General features: G+C 40.0%; 1 protein-coding gene across 3 annotated transcripts in view; it reads left to right on the forward strand.

Annotated features, from left to right (window-relative positions):
* Nucleotides 1–23964, forward strand: part of LOC112460267 (rho GTPase-activating protein 20-like) — a 188670-nt gene that overhangs the window by 151990 nt on the left and 12716 nt on the right. The window contains exon 1 of one of the 3 annotated variants that reach the window (XM_025024876.1): nt 12837–13301. The exons of the other annotated variants lie outside the window; for them this stretch is intronic. Within the exon in view, the coding sequence (XP_024880644.1) occupies nt 13245–13301 (57 nt within the window). The 5' untranslated portion in view covers nt 12837–13244. Of the gene's footprint in view, nt 1–12836; nt 13302–23964 lie in introns of those variants that run through there. 3 annotated transcript variants of the gene reach the window in all.

Raw genomic sequence — 23964 nt, forward strand, 5'->3', positions numbered from 1 at the left:
CCGTTGCACCCGCATTATGCAATGTTGCACGCGCTGTGCCTCATTTTTCTTTCTCTCCCTCCGTTACCTCGCTCAGGGTATTGCCGTAACATTAGTACGTGCCACTAAACACGCTTGAGTTCATTCGGACATCGATACCCTTCTATTTATCTTGAAATAACAGAAGCATCATGTCATTATCCTAAAGGGGTATCCTCTTTAAAAATGAAATATACTTTCATAAAAACGAACATTAACAAATATTTTACGTCGCGTTTTGTCGTCGTGAGAATTTCTCTTTGAACGTATCGTTAACGACGCCGGTGCTGCAAAGTGTCACTCTTGAAAAAAATACATCGTTGCTCGTTTTTCTTACGCTCTGCAATCGATGCACACTCAGGATGCATAATCACGCTACGTAGATGAGGCACTATGGCTGGACCCCGGTTGAAGCTGAAAGGGGGAACATGGGAGAGAAACAATCGAGCTGTAATTACGGACGTTAAAGGTGATAAATCGGCACACGGATGGAGCCGGACGATTATAAGCTCGGATCATAAATTTGCTTAACGATAACGTGCCGTGATAATAGGATACCTCTCTCTCTCTCGCGTGTCCCCCCTTTTCCCACCCCACCTGATTTCCTCTTGAGACGGGGTGCGCGGTAATGAATTTAAACTACTAAAAACTTTCCCTGTGTGCGAAAGACGTGCGCATCTTTTTGCTCGCGCGCTCGTTGAATGGGCGGCGAGAATGCAACAGTTGCTCTATTAACACTACGAACGTGTGTTCTTGTTTGATATCCAAACAGATTATCTCGCGATTCCTAATTTATATGCAGGTAATATTACTAGACCGCAGAGAAATTGTGTTCTGCATATATAATTATATCCATGATTACATTATAACTGGAGGAAATAATTATATTTTATATTATTATTATGATACGTGACAATATTATGCAATTTTATCTCTTAACAGTAATTTCTATAGAAAGGAATTATGAATTATTTCCACAGTAACGCGCTATAGCAGCAATGCGTCACTTTTTATCTTGATTTTTGAAGGGTTCTTGCGCTAGATCTTGATAAGAATTAATGTCAGATTTTTTTTCGGAGTAATAGAAAATATTCTCGGTTTTCTTCAGCTTCTTTTCTTCTTGAATTTCCATTTACCGATCTGATGTTATCGGGTTTTTTGTTAACGCGATATTCCTCCTAAATCATCGCACGACTGCGCGAGAGATTATTTTGGGATACACAAAAACGATCAGCAAGCCCAGTCCAGAAGGGATTAAAAATGTCAACACTTGCCGCCACACAAGATCTAAACTGGTACGACGATGGATCGGGTTCAACAGGCTGGTCGCTGCGACGTCTCATATTTCCAAGCGAAGAAATCGAGCTTCGAAAGGGATTTATATCTCATGTGGAACGTTAGATAGATGGAAGGTTATTGGAATACCATAAGTGGAGTCATGTAGGCGGTTTGTGTGACACATTTGACGTTTTCTTTTTTATTTTTACTGAAAGCAACGCCTTGAGAAGAAAAGAGGGAGAAAGAAAGAAAGAACAAAAATCGATAACTGCATTATCTTATATGAAGGAATCGAAAATATATTTAATAAATAAAAAGATTATACACGCACCATCAGTCTGTTAATTATTCAAAAAACATAAAAGCAATAATTTAAATTAATACATATAATTATAATTATAATTTAATCTGCATACGTCACGTGATTTTTATCTTTAGTATAATGAAACATAAAATTATTGTCTTCCGCGTATCTCTACCAGAAAATACGGAAGCCAAATGATATGAAACGTTTTTAACGTGTGTAAGAATTTACGCACCGCAACTTCCTACGAACATTTCCAAAACATCTTTTTTTCTTTTTCTACGAACGAATTCTTCTATTATCCAATCGGGATTGCTCCAAGAATTCGGTGGTAAAACGATATAAATCGCAGATATAAATCGAGAATAATGGCCGTGTTGCGTTTTACGAGTTCAAGATGTAAGAAAGGGAAAAGGGATGGAAGCTTTTAAACTGTATTCTAACGAAATTAGATGCCTTTTTTCCCTCTTTCTCTCCATCCTTACCCAAAAACGTGTTACGAGATGGATCTCGTGGATGCGCGGAGACCGATGAGGCAGAACAAAACGTGCGCTCTTGACGTCGTCAGGGGAAACTATAAAAATTGTCGTAAAATCCGCTGTATACTTTATGCTCCCCCCACGCGTGAGAGTTAGTTTTAGACCATAGACACCGAGAGCTCGCGACAGCGCTGGGATCTTCGTGGAAAGAAAGGTTTTATCTTCGTCGAGGTTGAAACGTCCACGTGTGACGGCATACGGACATAAATTACGTTTATGTCTTTCTAATTTTCGCTATAAACCAGCTCGCGTGCGATGCACCCGTCGGGTCCATAGGTTGCAGAAAGGATTACTTGCAACGCAAAGTAATAATTATTGTACGCAGTTTTAAATTGCAGGCTTTAATTATAACTCTGTAAACTAATAGAACAAAATATAAATTTGTGAAAATAAATAAGCAATTAAGTGAGGATAAATATTAGATTCTTTCTTCATTAAATAGTTCATGAAATTTACCTTAAAATAAACAGTCTATAATATATTAAACAAAAAATTTGTCACATTTACAATTGTCACTTCATATTCAAGGATCTTCGAAAATTTTTTGTTGGTTTATAATGTATAATATTGTCTTCTATGTAAACAATTAGTTCTATGACAGATTAGTTCTGTGATAACCTCAACAGTGCTGATGGTATTCAAGAAATAAGAGGAATAATATGCATATGAAAGAAGCGCCTTATCATGTGATGCATAAAATAAGAAGGATACAAGAGGAAGAGAGCTTCTTTAGAAGTATAATTAATTTACGTTGAGAAATCGACAATGAGTCATCGCCGAAATAAGTGGTTGCCCGTGACAACTGTTCAAACACTCTATATGTGTAGGTGGATGTAAATTGGTGGGAAAATCGTTCATCTTTCCCACTTGTGATACTTGACTTGATGTGTGCCAGGTGGCCCACATAAAAAACGGCATCTTTCTAGAGGTTATCGTTTTACGAAGAATAACATGTACTCCATACTCGTCAATATTTTACCATTATTATTTGCAAATTTATTTGCAATACTGTAATTAAAAACATTAATTGAAAATTATTAATTTTAGTTGTGGTTTCTATCTCTCTTTAGAACTTTTAGATAAAACTATAAGTTTTGACATTTTATATAATTTTTCTTTATACATATATATAAAATTTAAGAGTGGTTGCTATTAGGACAATTAATTAAAGCAATTGCAGTTGCATTTTTTTACCGAAATGAATAAAATAAATAGATACTTGGAACTGAGACTGATCGATCATCGCAATGTTTTTAAGCCCGGAAATTAACTTGAGCTTTGATTAGTCATTGAGATTGTGGTTATTTTTGATCAATTAATTTAATTCTTTTGCGGTCGTTGAGATAATCCTTGCGCCAGTCAATTTCTCCCCGCATTGCGACGACGGGTGTAGCTGACCCGATTAAAGGCGGCGCTAATTACGCCAGCGCATACGTAAACGCGCGTACATTAAGCTTTAACGGTGATCTGTCGATCGTCGGTGTTACGTTCCGTTATGCGCGCGCTTGCGGAATGCAACAAAAACGCGAGGCAATGCGAATTTCGCGAGCGGCTGCACCGCCTGCGGAGCGAATTGACGGACCGTTGAGATTGAGAACCGTGAAAGGGCGCCCCGATGCGCCCAAGAACAAACGGGCCACTGTGATTTGGGCTCCGGTTTGCCGCTTGCGCACACAAACCCGGCAAATATTTGCCTCGGCATCACGATGTAGCAAACATATGCAATGTTTGAGTCGATACAGCTGACGATGGCCGATACATTTATTTGCTTTAGATTATAAAATTCACATCATCCGCGTATATATTGTATATATAGATCTCTCGTCTTATTAATTATGTAATGTCAAATTTGGGAAAATGTAGGAGAGGAAAGTATAATGATTTGAGAATAGGTAATATAAAATGCATTGAGAAATTATCGAGAATAAAGTTACGTATTTTAAGAAACAAAATTTTTTATTATAACATTTTTATATTTTTTTATTGTTTGTATATTATGAAATAGATTGTTTTACTCATTGGCCGATGAAATAATTGGCTCATAACATTGCCTGTAACCTTAATATTTAATTTATAAATAAAACTCGACGAAATTCAGCTATTAAGTTCAAGTAGTATCGCGCTGATAATACTTGAGATAGCGTGCTTTCGTTTTCAATCTCCGAAATTTCAATCGGATGACGCAGTGGGGGAGACACGGTGTCAGAACTAGAGATGAGAACCCGCGAAGGGCCTGGCACCATGCAGTGGAGGAAAGCCGAATGGACCGATCGGCTGGCGAGAGAGCCCATCTCTCGAGCTCGCCTTCTTACCAGATGTCGCGATGCAAACCAGGCATCTAAAAAGTCAGCGCGATTCTGGCGTACGTCGCGATAAGTGGCAGATAAATCTCGACCGGTGCTATAGAGCGTATATAAACGCGATTTCGTTAACTCTCCCGCGTTCTTTGCACGTGCACGCACACGTACGCGCGCGCGTGAGTTACCCATCCGCGGCACGTATACACGCGCGTCGCGAAAATGTGCATCACGACCGTAACAGTCAAGGTGATTATTTAGCTACCGATCTTATCGGCTCTTTACAGCCGACGTCGGGTCGGAGAATGCCTACGGGTCTTATTTATTGAAATCCTCGACGTGTGTTACACGCCGCGAAGTGATTTTCGCGCGAGTAACGAAGAACGCGCGGGCCGACTATACCGGATCATCTTGAACGTATGACCAAAAATCTCGAATCTGCTCGAAAGAGAGGTGAGAATGATGAAAATTTTGAAGGAATTGAAATAATCTCAAAATCGACAGTTTTAAAATTCTCGGAATTTCAAAGTATGGCCCAAACTTGAAAAAATTCCTTGCAATTTTCGAAAAATGTTTAGCTTTCTTTTACAAAAATACTCAATAACTTAATTTTTTAATCAAGAATATTTGCTGTTGCAGTTACAGAAGAAGTACGATTAAATAATAACATATGATACCCGAAAGAAAATATAATGGAAGAAGAAAATAAATTGGAGATTAGTTAGATAAAATTAATCTTTGTTTTTATTTATGGTATAATACAACAAAGAGCTTGAGGTTTAACGTGGCAATAGCGTTCAAGGGAAGCCCATGAAATTTTGCAAATGTCTAGTTACTGACCGAACGGAGTAATGCCGTTTTAAGGGTCCATTGTGCAGGCGTTCTCTTTTCCCGCCGCAGCTGTTTCACGTTTGTTTTACGAAGGATGGGCCGGCGTTTTGCTGATCCTTTTGTGGCGTTAAGTAACGCTGGAAGCGAAACTCGTTAAATTTTACACGCGCACGCTCGCTCGTCGTAAAGCTGCGCGGGTCTCGCGAAAAATTCCGGCGATAGTTTTTGCGCGCGGACAAGACCGAGCCATAAATTAAATGCCGATTTCGCTAATCGATGGTCGAATCGAAGATAATTTAACTTGAGTTTTATTTTGACTGTTGCAGGTAAGCCGCTGCTGTATGTCTTGGCTTAGTAATTATGATCGCGGTGGTAAGTAGGAAAATAAATCTTGAGGTAAAGAAGGCCGATAAGAACCGGAGAGGAAAATCTCCATGCAGAAAAACGCATTGCATTATTTACTTGAAAAATAATATTCTCTGCATTTGTTTTTTACATTAAAATCTGCGCGCAAATGAGTCTTATGATCTGCTACATCTCTATTAATCTTTACGCATAAAACTTGATCGTAAATATTTTTCTGGCTTTACAAATATTTCTTAAAATTATAAGTATTAAAAATAGATTCTGAAGCGTACAATTTGTTGATGTTTAGATGTTTTTTTGTACAACGCAGTGTACTGACGCTGCTTAGTTTTAGTCTTTCAACTATTCGAAACGTTCATACGATTACGTATTCTGCTTACGTGCTCATTAAAGATTCATAAAGGTATGTTTGTGTACATCTTTAGCGACTGGAAAATTGAGCTGAGCTTAGCATGTTCACAATTGTACGTAGTTGCATAAGAAACAATCAGCTCCGTGTTCGTAAACATCTTTCGCTATGAAACTCTTACACGAGTGTAACACAAATAATATTCTGTATTACACCGTTGCTTAGAAAGATAAATTTGCTGTGCTTGGAAAGGGTTGACAAATACATCGTTGCGAACAAACCGAAAAACAGCTTTACCGTATTTATCGCCAAATCAACTACGCGCGAGAAACGATCGATCACTGTTATCGCGAACGGCTTCGTCGGTTTATTGGCTCGTGATTCACCTGGACGTGTCTGAAGATACACGGGATCGCATCGTCATGTGATACGCGGTCTTAGTTAATGAATCGAAGCCGAGCAGAAAGAAACGAGAAGCACAGGCACAGCAGCCGAGTAACGTAATTGTTTCAACTAGTCATCGATTCGCGATTTATTCTCTTTTGAGCGCGGTCGATCGCGAGATGCGCTGATAGAGAGTGTGGGGGGGGGGGAGGGAGAGAGCGACCACTTTGCGGTGTTCGTCTCGATCGCGAAAGCGATTTGCAAACCGTTCCGTCGACGGGCGTTTGCACTTTCATACCCTCGTCTATACCTAACATGCTTTAATGGAGCGCTAAACGGAACGTCAGAAGTGGAAGTCAATCGAGAGTGATCGCGAATCGATCGACACTGAAACAATTCGCAGTGTGGAAGCAGATCGGATTGCTCTATACTGTCCGATCATTCTGTTGATGGTAAAACCCTTTCATTCCTTTCGATCGTACAGTATTTCGATGATTTGTGTACTAAAAATTTAAATAATGACAAAACTGGAATAGTTATTACTTTATCTGTATTATATTACATACATTTGAAACAAAAACTACAGCATTATTACATTTGCATGAATACTATTTTATACTTGTATACTTGTATTTGGAAAACTATTTTATATTTTATGGAATACTTATGGTTTGAAAAAATTATATAATTTGTATCGCGCGATATAATTGCTACAGAATTGAAGAAAACGAATTTAATCTATCATGTTTGAAATTTTACTGTAAGTACGTTGCATCTTTCGATCTATCTGGTAAGACGATCAGCAATTACCTAAATAAACTACATTCATTAAGCCTTGTTTCGCCAACGTCGGTTAGCTTAACCTGCTTCATCTCAGAACTAAAGTGGAAAACGACAAAAGAGATCAGTTAAATCGTCATTAAAATTAGCTGATCTTAAATCGGCGAAGCCGGTCTCTTTTCACAGTCTGCGCGACATTGACTTAAGTAATGAGATACTCATCCGATTCGTTGAGCGACTCCGCAAGAGACTCTTAATACCAATCCAAGTATTTTAAGGGCAGCGTTCTACATCTCGTTCGTATCGAGCGCGAGCGCGTATATTTTAAGACTAGGCCTTACGCATTACGCAACGAGAGACGTGCAGGCAGCAACGTAGCCGGGGATCGACCGGGATGACACGAGCAGATATCGGCTATTAGCCGATCTTTTAGGAATCACTCGCAGAAGTGGGTACTTGACGATCGATCGTACCCTGCCGTGGTATTTTCTAAACGACGCCACTGACTTCGATGCTTCTTGTAGTGTCCCATTAATTTTGCAAACGTGTTCGTTCTACGATCACTGCCTCGGAGGAGCAGGTTCTTCTGCATGCGCATCGGCGCGGCGGCAGCGCCACGTCATTCCGTTTCCAGCAGCGATCTCGCGAATGCGTTTCATACCACGCGCTAATTAAATGCCCCGACAAATCCGAATCTGATTTGCATTGCTAATCGTATGTACTGCACTTCGTTACACCTGTAACATTATCTGGAATTGAGCGATTTACTGTTCTTTACAATACTGAGGAGCGTTAACATCTGTGCTCTCATCTTGCTAAGCTGATTGTTTGTACTAACTTAATTTGAATGTAACACATGCAAATGACAATACACAAAGCTTTATATCTACCGGATCTTATTTGCAAGTCTGTCAAAAATCTTGGATCTTATCCTTGCTTTGAAAATTGTTAAATATCTTAACGAATGATAATTTAAATTTATTTATTCAACACTTTTACATAAGAGCAAAAATTCATAGAAATTATATCACTGCGGGGTATGATGTTCGTCGTCGTTACGGCATAAAACATCGGATATCGAGCGATGTTAGAAGAGCGATAAAGGGAAACTAGTTTAAGTCCAGCTCATTCTGAGCTACAACTGCGAGCAAAAAGATGGAGGAGAGGCGAAAGAGAGGGAGAGTCATTTGGATGCGAATACATAGCCTGTTGAAAGATGCAATTGGACGATCGGAGCGCGCGGAGAAAGAGAGAAAGAGAGAGATTCGTCGGTGCAATAATTGCGACCGGCGCAATTGCACCGGTATATACATACGAGGAGAGAAGAAGCGCCAGCAGAAGCGAGGGTATAGGAGGATCGGATGGATAAGTTTTGAAAATTGTGCGCCGCGCACTCAGCTCATAAATCAGGAATCGTCGGACATGCGGGATGATCCTCTCCTCTCATATCTCGCGAGGAACATTCCGTAGCAAGGACGTGCCCCGCGCCGCCGTCGCCGTTCCGCACTCGTATGGAAATCGAAATTATGCCGCGCGTACGATCCGCAACGCGGCACGGGCAATTACACGACTACCCGTGCCCCTTTCGAGCGAAGAACGAACCCCTCCGCTGCGGCTAGCGCGAGTCTCCGTTGATTAATGAGAGCACGCTGCGTTTCATACGTTACGCGTCTGCGAGGCGATATCAATACCTGGGATAATGAAATCGCTCTCACGAGGGGATTGATTCGAGATGATTTGTTGTCAGTGCGATCTCAATGGTCGATACGACCGATGGTCGCCAATTGAGCTTAGAACGGGATTGAGGTCCGGCGAGACGGTCGTCGATGGTATTATTGGGATTATATTGATAACGTCGTTAATTCGCTACCGCAAATACGGAGGAGGAAAAATGTAATGAATATATAGGAACGTCGTCTCGTTTCTGTAAACGAGTTTTATAAATTTATTTTTATATTTAAAGCAGCCCGTGAATCAGAAGACGCGTAAAGAGATGTTTAAGAATATCGTGACGTGACGCTTTAGGTAATTAAAGTAATTTGCAACGAGTTTTCAAAGTCTTTGAATGCGTGTTGTAAATTCGCAATTTGCTACGGTTAATTACAACCGCATGTGCAATATAATCGTGAGCATCTGTTCGCGAGTGCGAGCGCGCGTTTCATGAATCGGGGCGTAATGCCGATTAATGGGGGAACAGGTTCCATTAATTTTGCGACGAGTTATAAGACGCTAAACGCTCGCCAACGATTCGAAATGATTTGCGGGGACATTCGTGATCGGCCGCGGCCGCGGCGCGCGGCGCGCGGCGTCGCGTCGCGCGATCGTTGCGGCTACGCGCCTGTTTGAACGAGTACGCGTACGCGTGTTTGCACGAGGCAATCACGCAGATTGCACAAAAATTTTAATGCGAGGCGCATTGAAAGTAGATACAATCTTAAAACTTGCACGCGATCGGTTTGCTCGTAAATCAAAAAACGCGTAACGCGTAACGCAGAGAACGTTCCTGGCCTGCGTCTCGCGATCACGGGAACGTTGTAGAACACGAAATTGTGTCTGTCTAATTATAAGCGCGCTTTTTCTTACATAAAATGAGTTCGGCGATTTTTTCCATTTGGAACCAGTATTGATTAATGAGCGCATGACAGTCGCATGGTTACATCGCGAGTGGGCAATTGACTTTAAATCGATTCGCGCATAGATTAATTGTAAGCGTTAGACGAGTAGAATATTTCTGTATAGTCGAAGATAGAAATTAGTAATTGCTCGAGCGAGAACATTTTCATTACAAGGACCAGTTTTATAACATCATTGTTTGTATAAAAAGATATGCGCACACAAACGCAAAGGATGTAATAACACAACAATGCTACAAAAAATATTATATCGATATATGTATGTTCAACCCGCGATTTGCAAGCCGATTATGTCTTATTATTACTGTAAATTTTTAAAATGCCGAGGTTAAAGCGACTTTTTAAGTAAATTTTAAGTAATAAACGCGATTCGTTCATTGAACGCCTTTACAGATGCGAGCGAACGTGCAGACACTTACGCATCTTCCAGTGCGCTCTTATGGAAGAAATCAATTTACATACGTATCTGGTGCACGTAAATCTCGTTGTTAAATTAGGAACGGCGGTAATTTACATGCCTCGCGAACGCGGGGACCACACGGCCGATTAAGAGGCCCACTCTCGATTTCGCGCTGAAATTGATTCGGGCGTCGATCGCGAGGATGCGAATACGCTGCTGCGATGGGACTCGTCCTGTAATTGCACAGGCGTGCAATCTGCGGAATCTCGCCGCGGCGCGTAGAAAGAGGACGAGCAAGTTCTAAAAGTGATATGAGACCGGCCCATAAATCAATACACCACCGTGGAGATGCGCGGACTTTTTTTGGAATAAACGAGCACGAATGCGAGCGCGATGATTAATGGCGTAGCGACCACTCCTTCATAAATTTCATGACGAGGGGTAAACGAATGAATTGTTGGTGGATACGAACGATTTGATTCCGATTGAGCGAGAAGCGTCGAGAGAAAAAGAGAAAGAGAGAAAAAGAGAGGCTCGCGTGTGACAATCAACTTGACCCCACTTTTATGTCGACCGACATGAAGATTTTTATCGTTTTATTTATTTGTGCATTTCGACGAGTTATACTTAACGTCGCATTCAAGATTCCGTCTATAAAAAAAAATTTATAAACATTCCGACAATGTCATTTAAATGTTTTTTTTAATGCTATTTACCGTTATTTAAAATGCAGAAATCTAAACTGCACGTTCTTTTTGGTTTATGATCATTGCCCTGGATTTTCGGATCTAATTTAACTTGCAAAAGCAAGTCAGCAGAAATGAGAATTTCTTACATATACTTCTCCGTAATTATGCGAATGCTATGTCGTCCCGTGTCTTGAGAAAAGATAAAGGTTATCGTACGCGGCCCTGGATTACACTTTTATTTATTCGCACGAAGTCATTTACAACGCGCTATTTATGTGACTTCGTTACCCTCCATGAAAATTCCACGCTATCAAGAACTTACGGAAATTATAACGCTTATTTACAGTAACTAAATGGTAATGAGAAGATGTATTCCCTTGCCAAGCAACTTGTGCCAATGGGTGCGCGTGTCAACGGGTATCAGATATCTGCGTTTAATTTATTTTATTTTCAGGATTGTATCGCACAGAAATGAATGAGAACTTCTCACTCGGAATTTTGTGCAAGAATGGATTTTTTAACGCGAATTTGATATTTATCTTGTACACGAATCATTACCCATTTAAAATTTTATATTTATTTTATAATATAAATATTGATCTTTTTTTTATCGTATAATGTAGAGAAGAGACATAAAATTTTCAAGAGGATACTCAAGTTATCGGATTTATGTCGTTGTTACTTATATGGGGATAGTAAATTAACATCGGTCTCTGTATTATTATGCAACTTTCCGAAAGACTTAACGGCTTTCCTGCATACCGCAGGATTATCTCTGTCACGTATCTCGGCGCGATATGACTGAAATATCGCCAGTTTTTATGACCAGTGCGATGCATACTATGCATAATAATTTTTCAACGTATAATTTCGTAAAATCGTCTCGGTATGTCGTTCACCTCGACACGATTCCGCGGCCTTTCGGTCGAAGCTCGTTTGTTACTCGTTAAGAATTGATTAACGCGACGCGACGTCGTGACTGTGTCTATCGGTACTCGGTTAGACACATTATCTATCTAGCCCAGATAGATAAGCTAATAGTTCTAATAGGACTGTGCTATTTCTTCTGTGCCCATGAAATCGTTCAGAAGATAATTTTTCTAGACTTCTTTTTACGTAACATCGGTAGCATATTTATTTTATATATATATATATATATATATATATATATATATATATAATTTTTACATATTTCTTATTTTTATTGCAAATTTTCTCGATATTTTTTAAATTACATTCTTGATTTCTAGTTGCATCAGTATTTCACATGTTTAGATAGAATGGTGTAAAATATAAATGTAAATAATATATAGATTGATAACTGTCTCTGCAAAGATAAATTTTTTTTATGTTTATTAGCACATTTACATAAATTAATTTAAATAGTTATTAGTTAAGCTAATTAATATAATTACTCATTCGCGACATAAAGTTATAATATACTCTAACATTTTTTCACGGAATTTCAAAATATTTTAAAGAAGGAAATAGAATGTCAAACCGCGCATATGCATCTTTCATGAAACAGAGGCATGCTTTGCGCACATGAGGATCCACTTTCCAAGCGACACTTGGAAAGTCGTTTCTTTGGCGCGTTTCATCGCGCTTTTTTAAGATGCTCTCGGCTCACACGATACAAAGAACTCCCGGTCTCGGAGCAGCCCTCGCGCTGTGAAATCGCACGTGGCTCGCAGGAAAAAAGAACGTAGTTCCAGTGATGAGACGGCTAATTAAGTCTAGTGGCCCGCGAGCGAGTATTGCGCGCGGACACACGCACGTACGGATACACACACGAGCGTGACACTTACACACCTACACTACTGAACTCCGTGTGCACGCATTAATACGCACCTACACGAGGCGCGCCTCGTCTATACTTGGCCTCTTGGCCGTGCCAAGGCGTACAGTCTCTCAAAGGTCCTCGAGTGCATCGTATCACGCCGCTCTTCTCTGCTACTCTCTCTCTCTCTCTCTCTTTCCCTTTCTCTTTCTTTCCCGCATCACATCTCGTTCGCTGCCGCATCTCGCGCTCCGTATATTTATCTTCGTCCCCGCGCACCGCGATACGCTACGGACCGCGGATCGCGGAGCAGAAACAGTGCACTCTTTCATCGGGCCGACCGCGATGCAACGCGGTGACGCCGGGCATCGCATCGCGAGAGGCAGCACGGAAGTGGCAGTTCGCTCTCGATAGAACGCCGTGGTACGAAGAAGCCAAGTGCCCCACCGCGTCCTCCGGGGATGCTCTCGGGATAACGACTCGCTCGAGGGGAAAGAGACTTACCTCGAGAGACCGATCTCGAGAGTCGTCGATCTCGTTGAACGTAACGCGTGATGCGTGTGCTCGTCCCGGCGCGCAAGTGATTGGTGAGAGAGATGTGGTTCAAGTATTACAAGGGATATTACGATGTGCGCAAGCTGGAGCTGGAGCTGGTGAGTGTTTCATGCCACCACGAGTGCATCGGCACCGAGAAAAGCGATCATTTCGAATCGACTAACCCTTTATGTTAACCCTTCCTCGGGTAAATAATAAAGCTAGAGATATTATTCATGATTTTTTATTGAGAATAAAATTTTCAATATTGTTTTTTTTACACATGATTTCGTGTTCAAAAGATTTTGTTCGACCGTTCTGTTTAGTCTAGATTCTATTGTCTAGACATTGTTCTATCATCTAGATAGTACCTAACAGTTTTTTAAAAAATTATCATAGATATTTTGTAATCTTGAGATAATATACTGTTCGGAGCAGAGAGCAATAAACTAAATGGAAATTCCCGCATTTCGGGATAAGTCATTTTTGTAAATTTAGGTTTTTCAGATATAGTGCGATAATTTCCTTATCGTTCTATAGGATCGTAGATATTTCTACTAATGATCCTCAGGGAACTGGGGAGAGGAGACGAAGAATATATTGGAGCAGTATGTTGTAAAATATGTGTTCACGAGAATGCAATTAAATTCCGTTGAGACAATACGATTGGACTTTCACCTTGGATTTCTCTGTGATCATCTCGTCTCGTCTCGTCTCGTTTATCAAACTTTTTGAAATTCCTGGTTCATCTCTCGCCGCTCCATTACGTTCCGCAGACTCCTATCTGTCTCTTACGACTCTTTGGTTCTTGAGAGGCGGGGAGAAGTCGCTATAGCCTCGTGCGCGCGAGAGTTTACTGAATGACGTGCATTATGTCACGTTCTCCGTGATCGAAGTGAGCGACGCAGCGCACATTAAATAGAGCGCTTTATTCTGATCTGCACTTTAGCAATTTACAACTACAGTCTATCATAAGAATATTCGAACACTGTCACGGACAAAACAATTTGCTGATATGATATATGGAAAAATGTTGTCGTTTATTATACAAACGACGAAGCGAGATCTTTGCAATTTACTTTTCATGTTACGTAACAGCTACGTCCGTTAATAAACGAGTAATTAAATATCTGAATATAGAATTCCCTGTATCAAGTGCTAATATAGACTCAGAAAATTAATAAAAAATAACATTTTGTATATTGTATTATTTGTTTTTCCTCGTTTAGATAGTAAAGATGAGATCGAAATATTAACTTGTTTTCGAGCTGTGGAAATTTTTCTCACAATTTTTAAGATGTAAAAGGAACGCAGGTACATATAGGATACTCCGTTATATGGAGAGATACTTCGTTTACAATTCTACCAATCAGGTACCTAAACCCTGGCGTGGCTCAGCCCCCAACGTAGGTAACTGAGTCCCTAGTTAAGCTTATTTCAGCCCTAGTGGTGGCACGAACCTGATCACCCGCACAGTTAACTTTTAGCCATCGTACAATCTCGTTCGTCTCACGTCAAGACAGCGACGGCGTTACCCTCGGTCTTGGACCTCTTCCAATCCGAGGTCCCGTCATGTTCTTCCTCACGCCGGTATACACCGATGTGGCTCTCCGTTCATTTCCTTCTGCTTCTTCATCGTTGGCGCCGCCGTCCCGACGTCCCACTTGTCCCGCTTCTATTTCGGCGTGATTTCATGCCCGACGTTCTTGCGGCGGCGCGTCCAAGATATCCTACATTGGACTTGCGGAAGAAAAAGAACTTCATCCGGTCTGCTACTTCTTTGGAACACGTAGCATGAGAGTGAGTAAAGACGAGCGGAAAGTCTTGCTGTCGGGAACACCATAAATTAAGCCTTTTGAATATAATTCCACATACACGCAATTAGTCAGAAGTCATCTCCATAGACGGATATACATTTTTTTAACGAGATTTAGCATTAAAAAACAGTAAAATATTCAAAGTTTATATAATATTTAAAAATATATTTTTACAACGAAAGGAGTAACTGTAAAATGGAAACAACAAATTTATTCTAATCACGTTACTCCTGTCAAATTAAAAGCATTATATTCGATTTTAAGGGATGCACATATTACGTACGAGCGTTTTGTGAAGTTTACATAAAACTCTGGAAGTGAAATTTAAAACAAATATGTAATTCGCTTTTGCTTTTCAAAAATTTAGTGAGAAAATGTCGCGAGATAAATGTTATTGGCGATCCGTTTATTCGCCATCGTATTTCCTGGCTAAATTACTTCACGCTCGTCACCCATGGAAGCGATCATATAAAATAGAACGTTCGATACATGCCGGGAAGGCCATGCTTCGAATTTATCGGTTAGTTACCTTCGTAGTGGATTAGGAATGTTTGCATCATAGACAAACCTGCACTTCGTATGCACGCTGACCTGCATGCATGTAAGTCTTACTCGTCGCGCACGAGAAGACATGAAGAGATTCTTTCGTGCAGGAATTGGGACGATCTGTTGCCGCAAGAACAGTGAAAGATCGGAGAATTATGTTTGTAGAACCGTGTATAATCTAACTGAGTTTAAATTCGAAATTTTCACGAAATTGTTTTTAGCTTTGGACAATTATCGATGAGATATGTGTTTCTGTACCGTTACCATCAAAGAGAAATGATATATCATTTTCAAGCTCTGGTTGAAATGTAAATTGGAGATACTGCTCGTTTCATTGCGCATCTAGGCGTTTAAGCTTTGAGCGTTGTCTAATCTAGAGCTCTGTTTGACAAATCGTGTCTATTAGCGCGATGTTATTGATTTAAAAAGTTTTTTTTTCTTTTTAAGAGTAAAAACTTTTTTATTTATTTATTAGCACTTATAACAATAAATGCACATATAATAAGTAAATATATCAGTAGTGATATATGTAGTATATATGTATACATATATAAATGAAAAAGATGAATAATTTATCACTTTGTTATTTTGAAACTTATTGCCCGTAATATTCTACAATAATTTCTTCAAATTAGAATACCTTTTGCATTGTCTTCCACAATGTCTTTTGTTTTTTTATAAGGCGCGGTATTGAGGAAGGATTGCAAGGAATCCTCCGCTAGAAGAGTTTACTTGACGTATCTCAGTCAAGTGTAACTCAGCGTGGAAATTTTCTTCGGAACGTGCAGTAAATTTAGCCGGTAGTCTTCGCATGGCGTTTACGACGCGGAAGTTGGTCAAGCGCTTCAAAGAAACGGCGGCAGCGCGAGCGAAAAGCGAAACTCGTGAGCGCTCGAGCATTTGTATGCTATCGTGACAAATGATTCGTATCAGTTACGTCCTCGACGTGTAACCTGTTCTACATGTGTTCCAATAATCTATATTAAAGGCGCTCGGCAACGTTTCAAGAAGTAATGTTACGAGAGTAATGCAATACTAATGACGAAGTGTAATAAGTCTCATCAATCACATTATTTTACATTACTCATATTTTTTTTTTTTATTCTAGTTTCATCGCATCTCCTATTGCAATTATATATTGAAGATATATCGAAGAAAAAGGGCACGATTCGTATCTTCACTTTTATTTTTATTACTGCTATGGTATAATGATTTATTTCATATCTTTACAAGTATTAAATGTGTGTTCGATATTTTGCAACTCCGATTACTTAGAGCTTAGAGCACTAGACGATTAAACAAAAGACTACCAAAAACGTCGAAGAATCATCTGTCTGCTTTTAATAGCACTCTCTTCGTCTTTCCAATTTTGTCTGAAGTCCCGGATCTAAATGCATCTTATCTTGGGACGTTTATTTATACCGGGCGCGTTTAAGGAGCGTACGCCACGTTTATAGAATCGCTCTATACGTATTCTCGTATGTCGGAGCGTAAATATAAAGTGGGCGATTTGGCGCCTGGTCAAGAGACTGTCTACGAATGTCCGACGATATTCTGGATTCCGCGAAGAGACGAGAAGGGGGATCCCACGCAGATCACGGGGTAGCAAAGGGAGGGGCCAGAGACCGCGTGCTACACACAACCTGTGTTTGAAGTTATTTCGAAATCTGGCCCAGGTGCATTGACCTGCAATGTAGTTCTCCTCTGCGTTTGGTTTACTGACTCTCTCTTTTCAGGCCGCGGGCGTTGTCCGGAAATTGACGAACCCCTCTGGATTAGAGCATAAAAAGATTTCTGTCTGATAAATCCTTAGAAAAATTTTATAGCTCACACTATTGTTATCCCATACTAGGATGTATGCGTGATGTACATATAGCCCGAGCAGTAATCAAAAAATGCAATTGAAACGTATAAATCTTAACTTAAGTAAAATTAATTAATTTAAGTAAAATTGATAGAATTTACATTAAGTTTATCTACGATTGAATTAATTACGCTTTCGATCGGTTACTGTTTTAAACCGGATTCAGACCAAGCAAATAAGCACGAACAGAAACGAATGACTTAGCTGTTTGCGCTCATTAAAGCAAGCTGTTCATTCCTGTCTGGTTTGCTTGATCCGGCTTTACATAGAACTCGAAAATTTTAGAAGTGTAGGAATTTTTTTTACTTTTAATAACTTATTTGCGATTAAAGATGACGTAAATACAGATTGTGCGTTGTTTTATTACAAATGGATTAATTAAATTGGTCTGTATCATTTGCTTATTTTGTATGCGTATTACATTCGCCAGAACTCATTAACGAGCTTTGTGTATTAGACGTATCGAAGCATCGAAGCATTCACAGAAAAATTCGATAATGGGTTACGAACATACATGGAAAATATGGGTTAGAAGTTCGTTCTTGGATGACGTGGAAATCATGCGAGAACAGAAACGCATCGTTTCTTTCGTAATAGCAAGATAAGGCATCAGTGTAAAATACACATCAACCGGCATTCTTGAACGATGACTAAGGGCCGTCCCATGTAGCCAGACGTCGCGCGTCGGCAAGGTCGTTGTTACGACCCTTCGTAAGCTTTACACAGGACCCCTCTTAAGGACGTGAAAAGCATGCTCGTTAAAGGCGCCACTCGCTTTCAGCAGCAATTGTATTGCGTACGAGCATTGAGCATTTATGAACGCGAATATATAACCAGGCGTCGTCGTCGTGCATAAATGCGCTTTAACGCGATAATCCGCGATAGTATTATTCGTCAATGAGCGTGCGAGAGAAAAACGCCGCGTTAAGTATACCCATGGATGCAGCACCGGTAGATGTTCGCCGGTGGAATTATTAAAAGAACAAATAATACGATAATTGGCAAGTATCGGACATTGATCGCGCTCCAAAACATCAACATTACACGTTACGTCTTATAGAGTCACGTAAGAGAAAAAGAATGTTTATGAAGTAATTCCACGAAGAAACTGTGTCGTAATCGACGTATTATTTTTGCGCTCGCGCACGAAATGCGAAAGATCGCGTCGGTGCAGTGAGCTTTTCCTGCATATATTCTGGAAATTGTTTCCGTGTGCATCAGAGAGAATGATAAACGATTTCGCGCCCAAGGCGGTATATTTCCCGGAGGAGAGATGACACGTTACCTCGCCTTGCGTCGTAATTTTGCCACTGAAATTTGATACGCACGCGATTAAGGCGCATCGTATGCGTATCCACGCGACTTGTCCAGCATGGCAGTGACGGCGAGGGCAATCCTATTTACCCACGCTAATTTCCGCGTAAAGCGGCAATCGAAGAAGCCACGTTTCGTTTATCAAGAACCGCACCTGTTCGTGACGAATGAGGAATCATTCCTGGAGACGCGAATAGGACAAGGGGTTAAGGGGTGGGGGAGAGGGAGAAGATCGCGAAGCGGAAGAAGAGAAGAAGAAATAAGAGTAGAGAGAAGCGCTTGTGTGTGTGTGTGCACAGAACGCCGAGAGGAGACTGAAGAAGGAAGAGAAGGGAGAGCCATCGTCGGTATCTTCGTATGCGTTTCCTGGTAAGGCTCTTGGCGATCTTTAAAGTCTTCGCTGAGGAATCAAGAGAACTCGTTGCTTGGAAAAGAAGAAAAGGCGGAAAAGACGACGGAAGAAGTAAACTGTTCTTTTCCTATATCGCTGGATACAGTTATACGAGGCACGAGTTACAATATCTAACAATGCTTTGAACGATCAGAGATAAAGAACTTTTTTGTAAACTTTTATCTCCCATTTCAAGTAGGCTGTACTACAATAGCATTTTAGTTGATGTCATGGAAATCAAAATACATGACGCTATAACAATCGAGAAAGTGGCAATTAATTTGTTGAATCTTTCGCAAATTTAATCAGAATTTGATTCTTTTTTCATTTTAACTGGAATGTAATTGTTATGCTGAAAGTTCTACGGCGGGTAATTGACTAAAAAGAAGACCCGGTTGCAGAATTTATTTCAACGACGGTCGCGCAATTACGAGCGAAGTACAAAAGGAGACTCATGCGGAGAGAAAGCTCGTTTAATTACATGCAAGTAGTATAAACATAGAATCGAAGTGGCACGGCCGACGATATTTCGACCGAAATACGACCACCGCGATGCAGCGTGGCGTAGCGTCGGGCGTTCGCGCAGGGTATTCGGATGAGAGACTTGAATAAAGTGCCTTCATCGCGTCAGTATATGAAGCGAGCGTGAATACGGCCCTTTAAATATCGGTCCAGCATATCCTGGCCCCCTCGATTCGGCCGAAGGCATCTCTCCGGCCGAGGCGCAACCAGTTTTCGGCCACTTGGCTTTGCATGCGGGTTGTGAACAAACCCGGGCAAAACGACGACGCATTAAATCGTATGTTAAACCGTAATTGCGTCCTCGCCGTGGGCGTACCGATGGACCTTCGAATCACCTTCCATTTTTCTTCTTCATTTTCTCCTGTATACCTTTATACCTTTCAGCCACATTTTATGTACATCGATCCGTTTTCGAAGCGAGGAAAGATAAAATCTCAGATTTCTTAAAGTCGAAAACACGAAGAAAAATGCAGGGACGTCATATCTTAGAACTCCGAGATTTTGAGAAAACTCGAAGATGTATATAGGTATTCTCCTGGACAGCTAGAAAATTACGAGTTCTATAATTTTTCGTTTTTCTCAACTTTTTTTGGAAGAAATAAAGGGTTGACGTCCTCTGGAAATTGCATTTGATCGTCTGCAAGCGTCGTTCTAACGACCGCGACTTCTCTTTTGCCCTCGGCGGAGGCGCGTGCGTGCATGCACGCACCTCTCGGCGCATCCTCACCTTCGACGGGATAGGTAATGCTTCGTTCTCGCTGATGTCGTGGCGGTTAACTATCACGTTTCAAGGACATCCACTCCTCTCCTCTCCCGCGTTTGTTCCCTATCACGAATCTGCGCCGGGTAACTTCGGATTTCGCTTCGAACCGGCCTCTTTCTTTCCCCTCCTCGCTCTCGAATCTTTCTCCTCGTGCTAATTGCGGGATTCTTCGATCCGCGAAAGAAAGAGTCCGACTTTGGCGACGTCATAAAAAGTCGAAGCTACGCATTTGGCCGTGGGCGACAAAGATTTGACTGCGCGCGATTAAAAATGCTGTTTTATATGCAAGATATCGCGGTTGCGTTTCTCGCGCGAGCATATCATTTAAGAATGATCGTTACGAGTCGATCGTCAAGATGTGACCAAACGGAGAGAAACTCTTGAACCGAATATTAAAATATATTTACACTCTGTATAAATACGTTTTAATAGTCTATAAAATTTTTATGTTTAATTAGCTCTCCCGGTTGAAGTTCCTATATCTGTTTGATGTGCATCGTAATATATTATATTTATGATTGTTATAATTGAATTTTGTGAAAATCTTGACTGAAATAATTTGTTTTGATTAAATTTTAATTTAAAAAAACAAGAGAAATGCTTTTGGCAGTTTCTTTTTAAGATTAAAAATATATCAAACAATTATTTTGTTTTATTTTAAGAAAACAAGATTTAGAAAAAATTGTCTTGGGCTTTTATATGATTAAAAATATCAAAATTTATTATGATATTCCTTTGCTGTTATTTTATAAACTATATGTAGATAAACGAAAAAAAATTTGAATTTTTTCCTAAAAGCAATTTTGCGTGTTTAAATTAAACAAAAGTTTGTTGATAAATGGCACAAATATCTGACGCTTGGAAGTCGCACACTTAAATCATATAGTAAACATTTTTTTTTTTAATCTACTCTACGTCGTGCATATTCGACGAATGATAATTCAGAAGACGCACCAGGGGAGGAACTGTCATGTGCGATCAAAACCCGTGGGTGGCATATTTGGCTCCCCATGGGGGGGGATTGTACCTTTCCGGACAATGACGTCAGGCTTCATTATGCATTCGACGATATCGTTTTGTCGTCGGAGAATTTTGTCGCCTTCGCTCCGCGTGTATCCGCTTAATAACGCATACGATGACGAAGCTGCGGCGCACGCTCAGCCCATTCTAAATCAGTTTTTGGACAACAACCGATTACACGACGGGTGTGATTTATTTCGGTATGCGCAAAACGCAGAAGAAAGATGCCAGAAGGATAAATATAATTTTGATATTTTTGAGACATTTGATAGGAAAGTCTGAAATTGTAATATAATATGGTATGGTCAGTTATTTAATTGCCAGGTGATCTCCGCGGCAGTTTCTGAAGAATGTATACATATAAGCTTTATACCTATACGAATGCCTATATGAATAAATTTATTTTACAGGTGGATAAATTCCACGTTATGCCTTGCTAACTGCAGGTCTAGTGTCTTTCGTGGTCGGTTTCGAAATTGCGCGAGTTGCTGCCGCGTCTTCGCGAATCGACGTGCGTCTTCTTCGATTACCTTGGAAACATGATCGTCGTGCCTATCGGCCACGATCTCGAAGAATTCTCGTTCTCTCGTGCATGCGTGATTGCCGCATACACCGCAGTGAGTGCCATTGTAGTGGAAAAACGAGTTGCACGCGGCACTCCCATTCACCAAATTCCTTCCTTTCATCGGCGCTGATTCTCCTGGCTCTCGGCTTTTCAGTTTCCTTTTCTTCTCATCTCGTTAATTCTCTCACTTCCACCCCTTCTTTCTCTCTCTCTCTCTCTCTCTCTCTCTCTTTCTCTCTCTCGCCTCTCTCAATCGTTTGATAATAAAGATATCCTCAATTAATACAATACAACTTTTTTAATTTCAATGCGCAGGGTAAAAATGTTGTCAACAGAAGAAATTTTACTTTCGAAAAAAATTTAGTAGATAAAAAATGTTGATATTATAAATGTGGTAAGGTATCGACAATTCGAGTTCTTTGCTTGTTAAGAAAATTTTAAATCGGAAAATCTAATAATTATATTTACATATCTTTTTTTAGAGGGAGAATTGGAGTATGTACCATTGTTTCCTTATCTTTCTTGATGTATTCTTTAGCATACCAAAGGTAACATTACAAATCGTTAAAGTTAAATTCTTCTCTTATATCCTCGTAAAGTGGTAACGGTAAATTATTGAATCCCTTTATTCAGATTCCTTTGTTCCTTTATACGCGTCGTATACATAATTGAGCAGTTGTAATGACCATTCACTGCAGACCGTCGAAACCTCAGTCATACCGAAATTGTTCAAGGAAACAAATGGCATAATCGCCTCTTGCGGTTGACTGGTGTTACACACATACCTCCGATATTTAGCGACGATTCTCAACAATTCTCACCAGTTATGCGATCAAGGAGTCATAATTTCGTTCGACCCAGATGACGGAATTCCATTCGCAAAGACGGTCCTTTTTTGCAGCGATATCTATCTATATAGTGTTATTTTGTGGTTGTAATGCCTCGAGGGATTGATTTCACAACGCGCCTAAGTCGGAATTATAATTTGTAGCGCGGTACGCGATCCATTACGAATCGTCCAACGAAATATCTTGCTCGACATTAATCTTCACCGGCCTTCTCGGGAAGGTACTCACATTAAATAGTTTACCGTTAAGTAGATGCACTAAAAATTATTTATTCGGTGTTTACAAATGTACAATTGTATGCCGGAACTTTTTGGTAAGAAAAATTTAATAAAGTATCTTTTTATTTATACTTTAATTTATCGATTCTGGTATGCCACGCAGATATAAATATTTAGTTAGCCTGGACATCCTGATCAATTCGGTAATAAATGAAGCGAAAATGTCGAGAAAGATTAATTATAATGAATTGTACTATAATGTTAATGCAATGAGTTATTCATGTGCGAAGTTTGAATGGTCGGGAAAGAGACGAATTTCAGAGATTGTTCCACAATTTTAAATAAACACGTTTACATATGTATGAAACTTACTCTCTCATACGAGAAAACGATACGAGGAAAATGGTATGAACATTTATATAAATAGTCGAAGGTTTCTCGATACGTTCCATTAAACATGCGGATGCAAAACTATTCTGAGCTGATCGTTTTACAAGCAGCAGGTATGCGAGTCTCGTCATCGGAATATTACGAGTTACGGAGACCATGCAATCGAGTCTCCTTTCCGTTCTACGTCACCGAGCACGCGACAAACCTGGAATCTAAGGCTTTTATACTAAAAGGCTTCTCTCTATACTAAAAGCCAGCAATACTTCAACCTCCAATACTTCATATGTATCACAACCTTGGAAAATTTTCTGAATATTGCAGCACCTGATAATGAAAACGGAAATAGCATATATAACAAATGCAAAAAATTGCAATATATAGTATCTTATTATCGTCACGTAAATGACAACTTTAATCTAAATTCAATTTTTCCTTGAAAAATTTGATGAAAGTTATAGTATGATTTTTAAAATTACATTTCTAGGACGCTAACAGGAAATTCTTAATTATTAGTGCGATCTTGA

The sequence above is a fragment of the Temnothorax curvispinosus genome, unplaced genomic scaffold (genome assembly GCF_003070985.1).
Source record: "Temnothorax curvispinosus isolate PA1 unplaced genomic scaffold, ASM307098v1 QBEX01010444.1, whole genome shotgun sequence".
NCBI lineage: Eukaryota > Metazoa > Arthropoda > Insecta > Hymenoptera > Formicidae > Temnothorax > Temnothorax curvispinosus.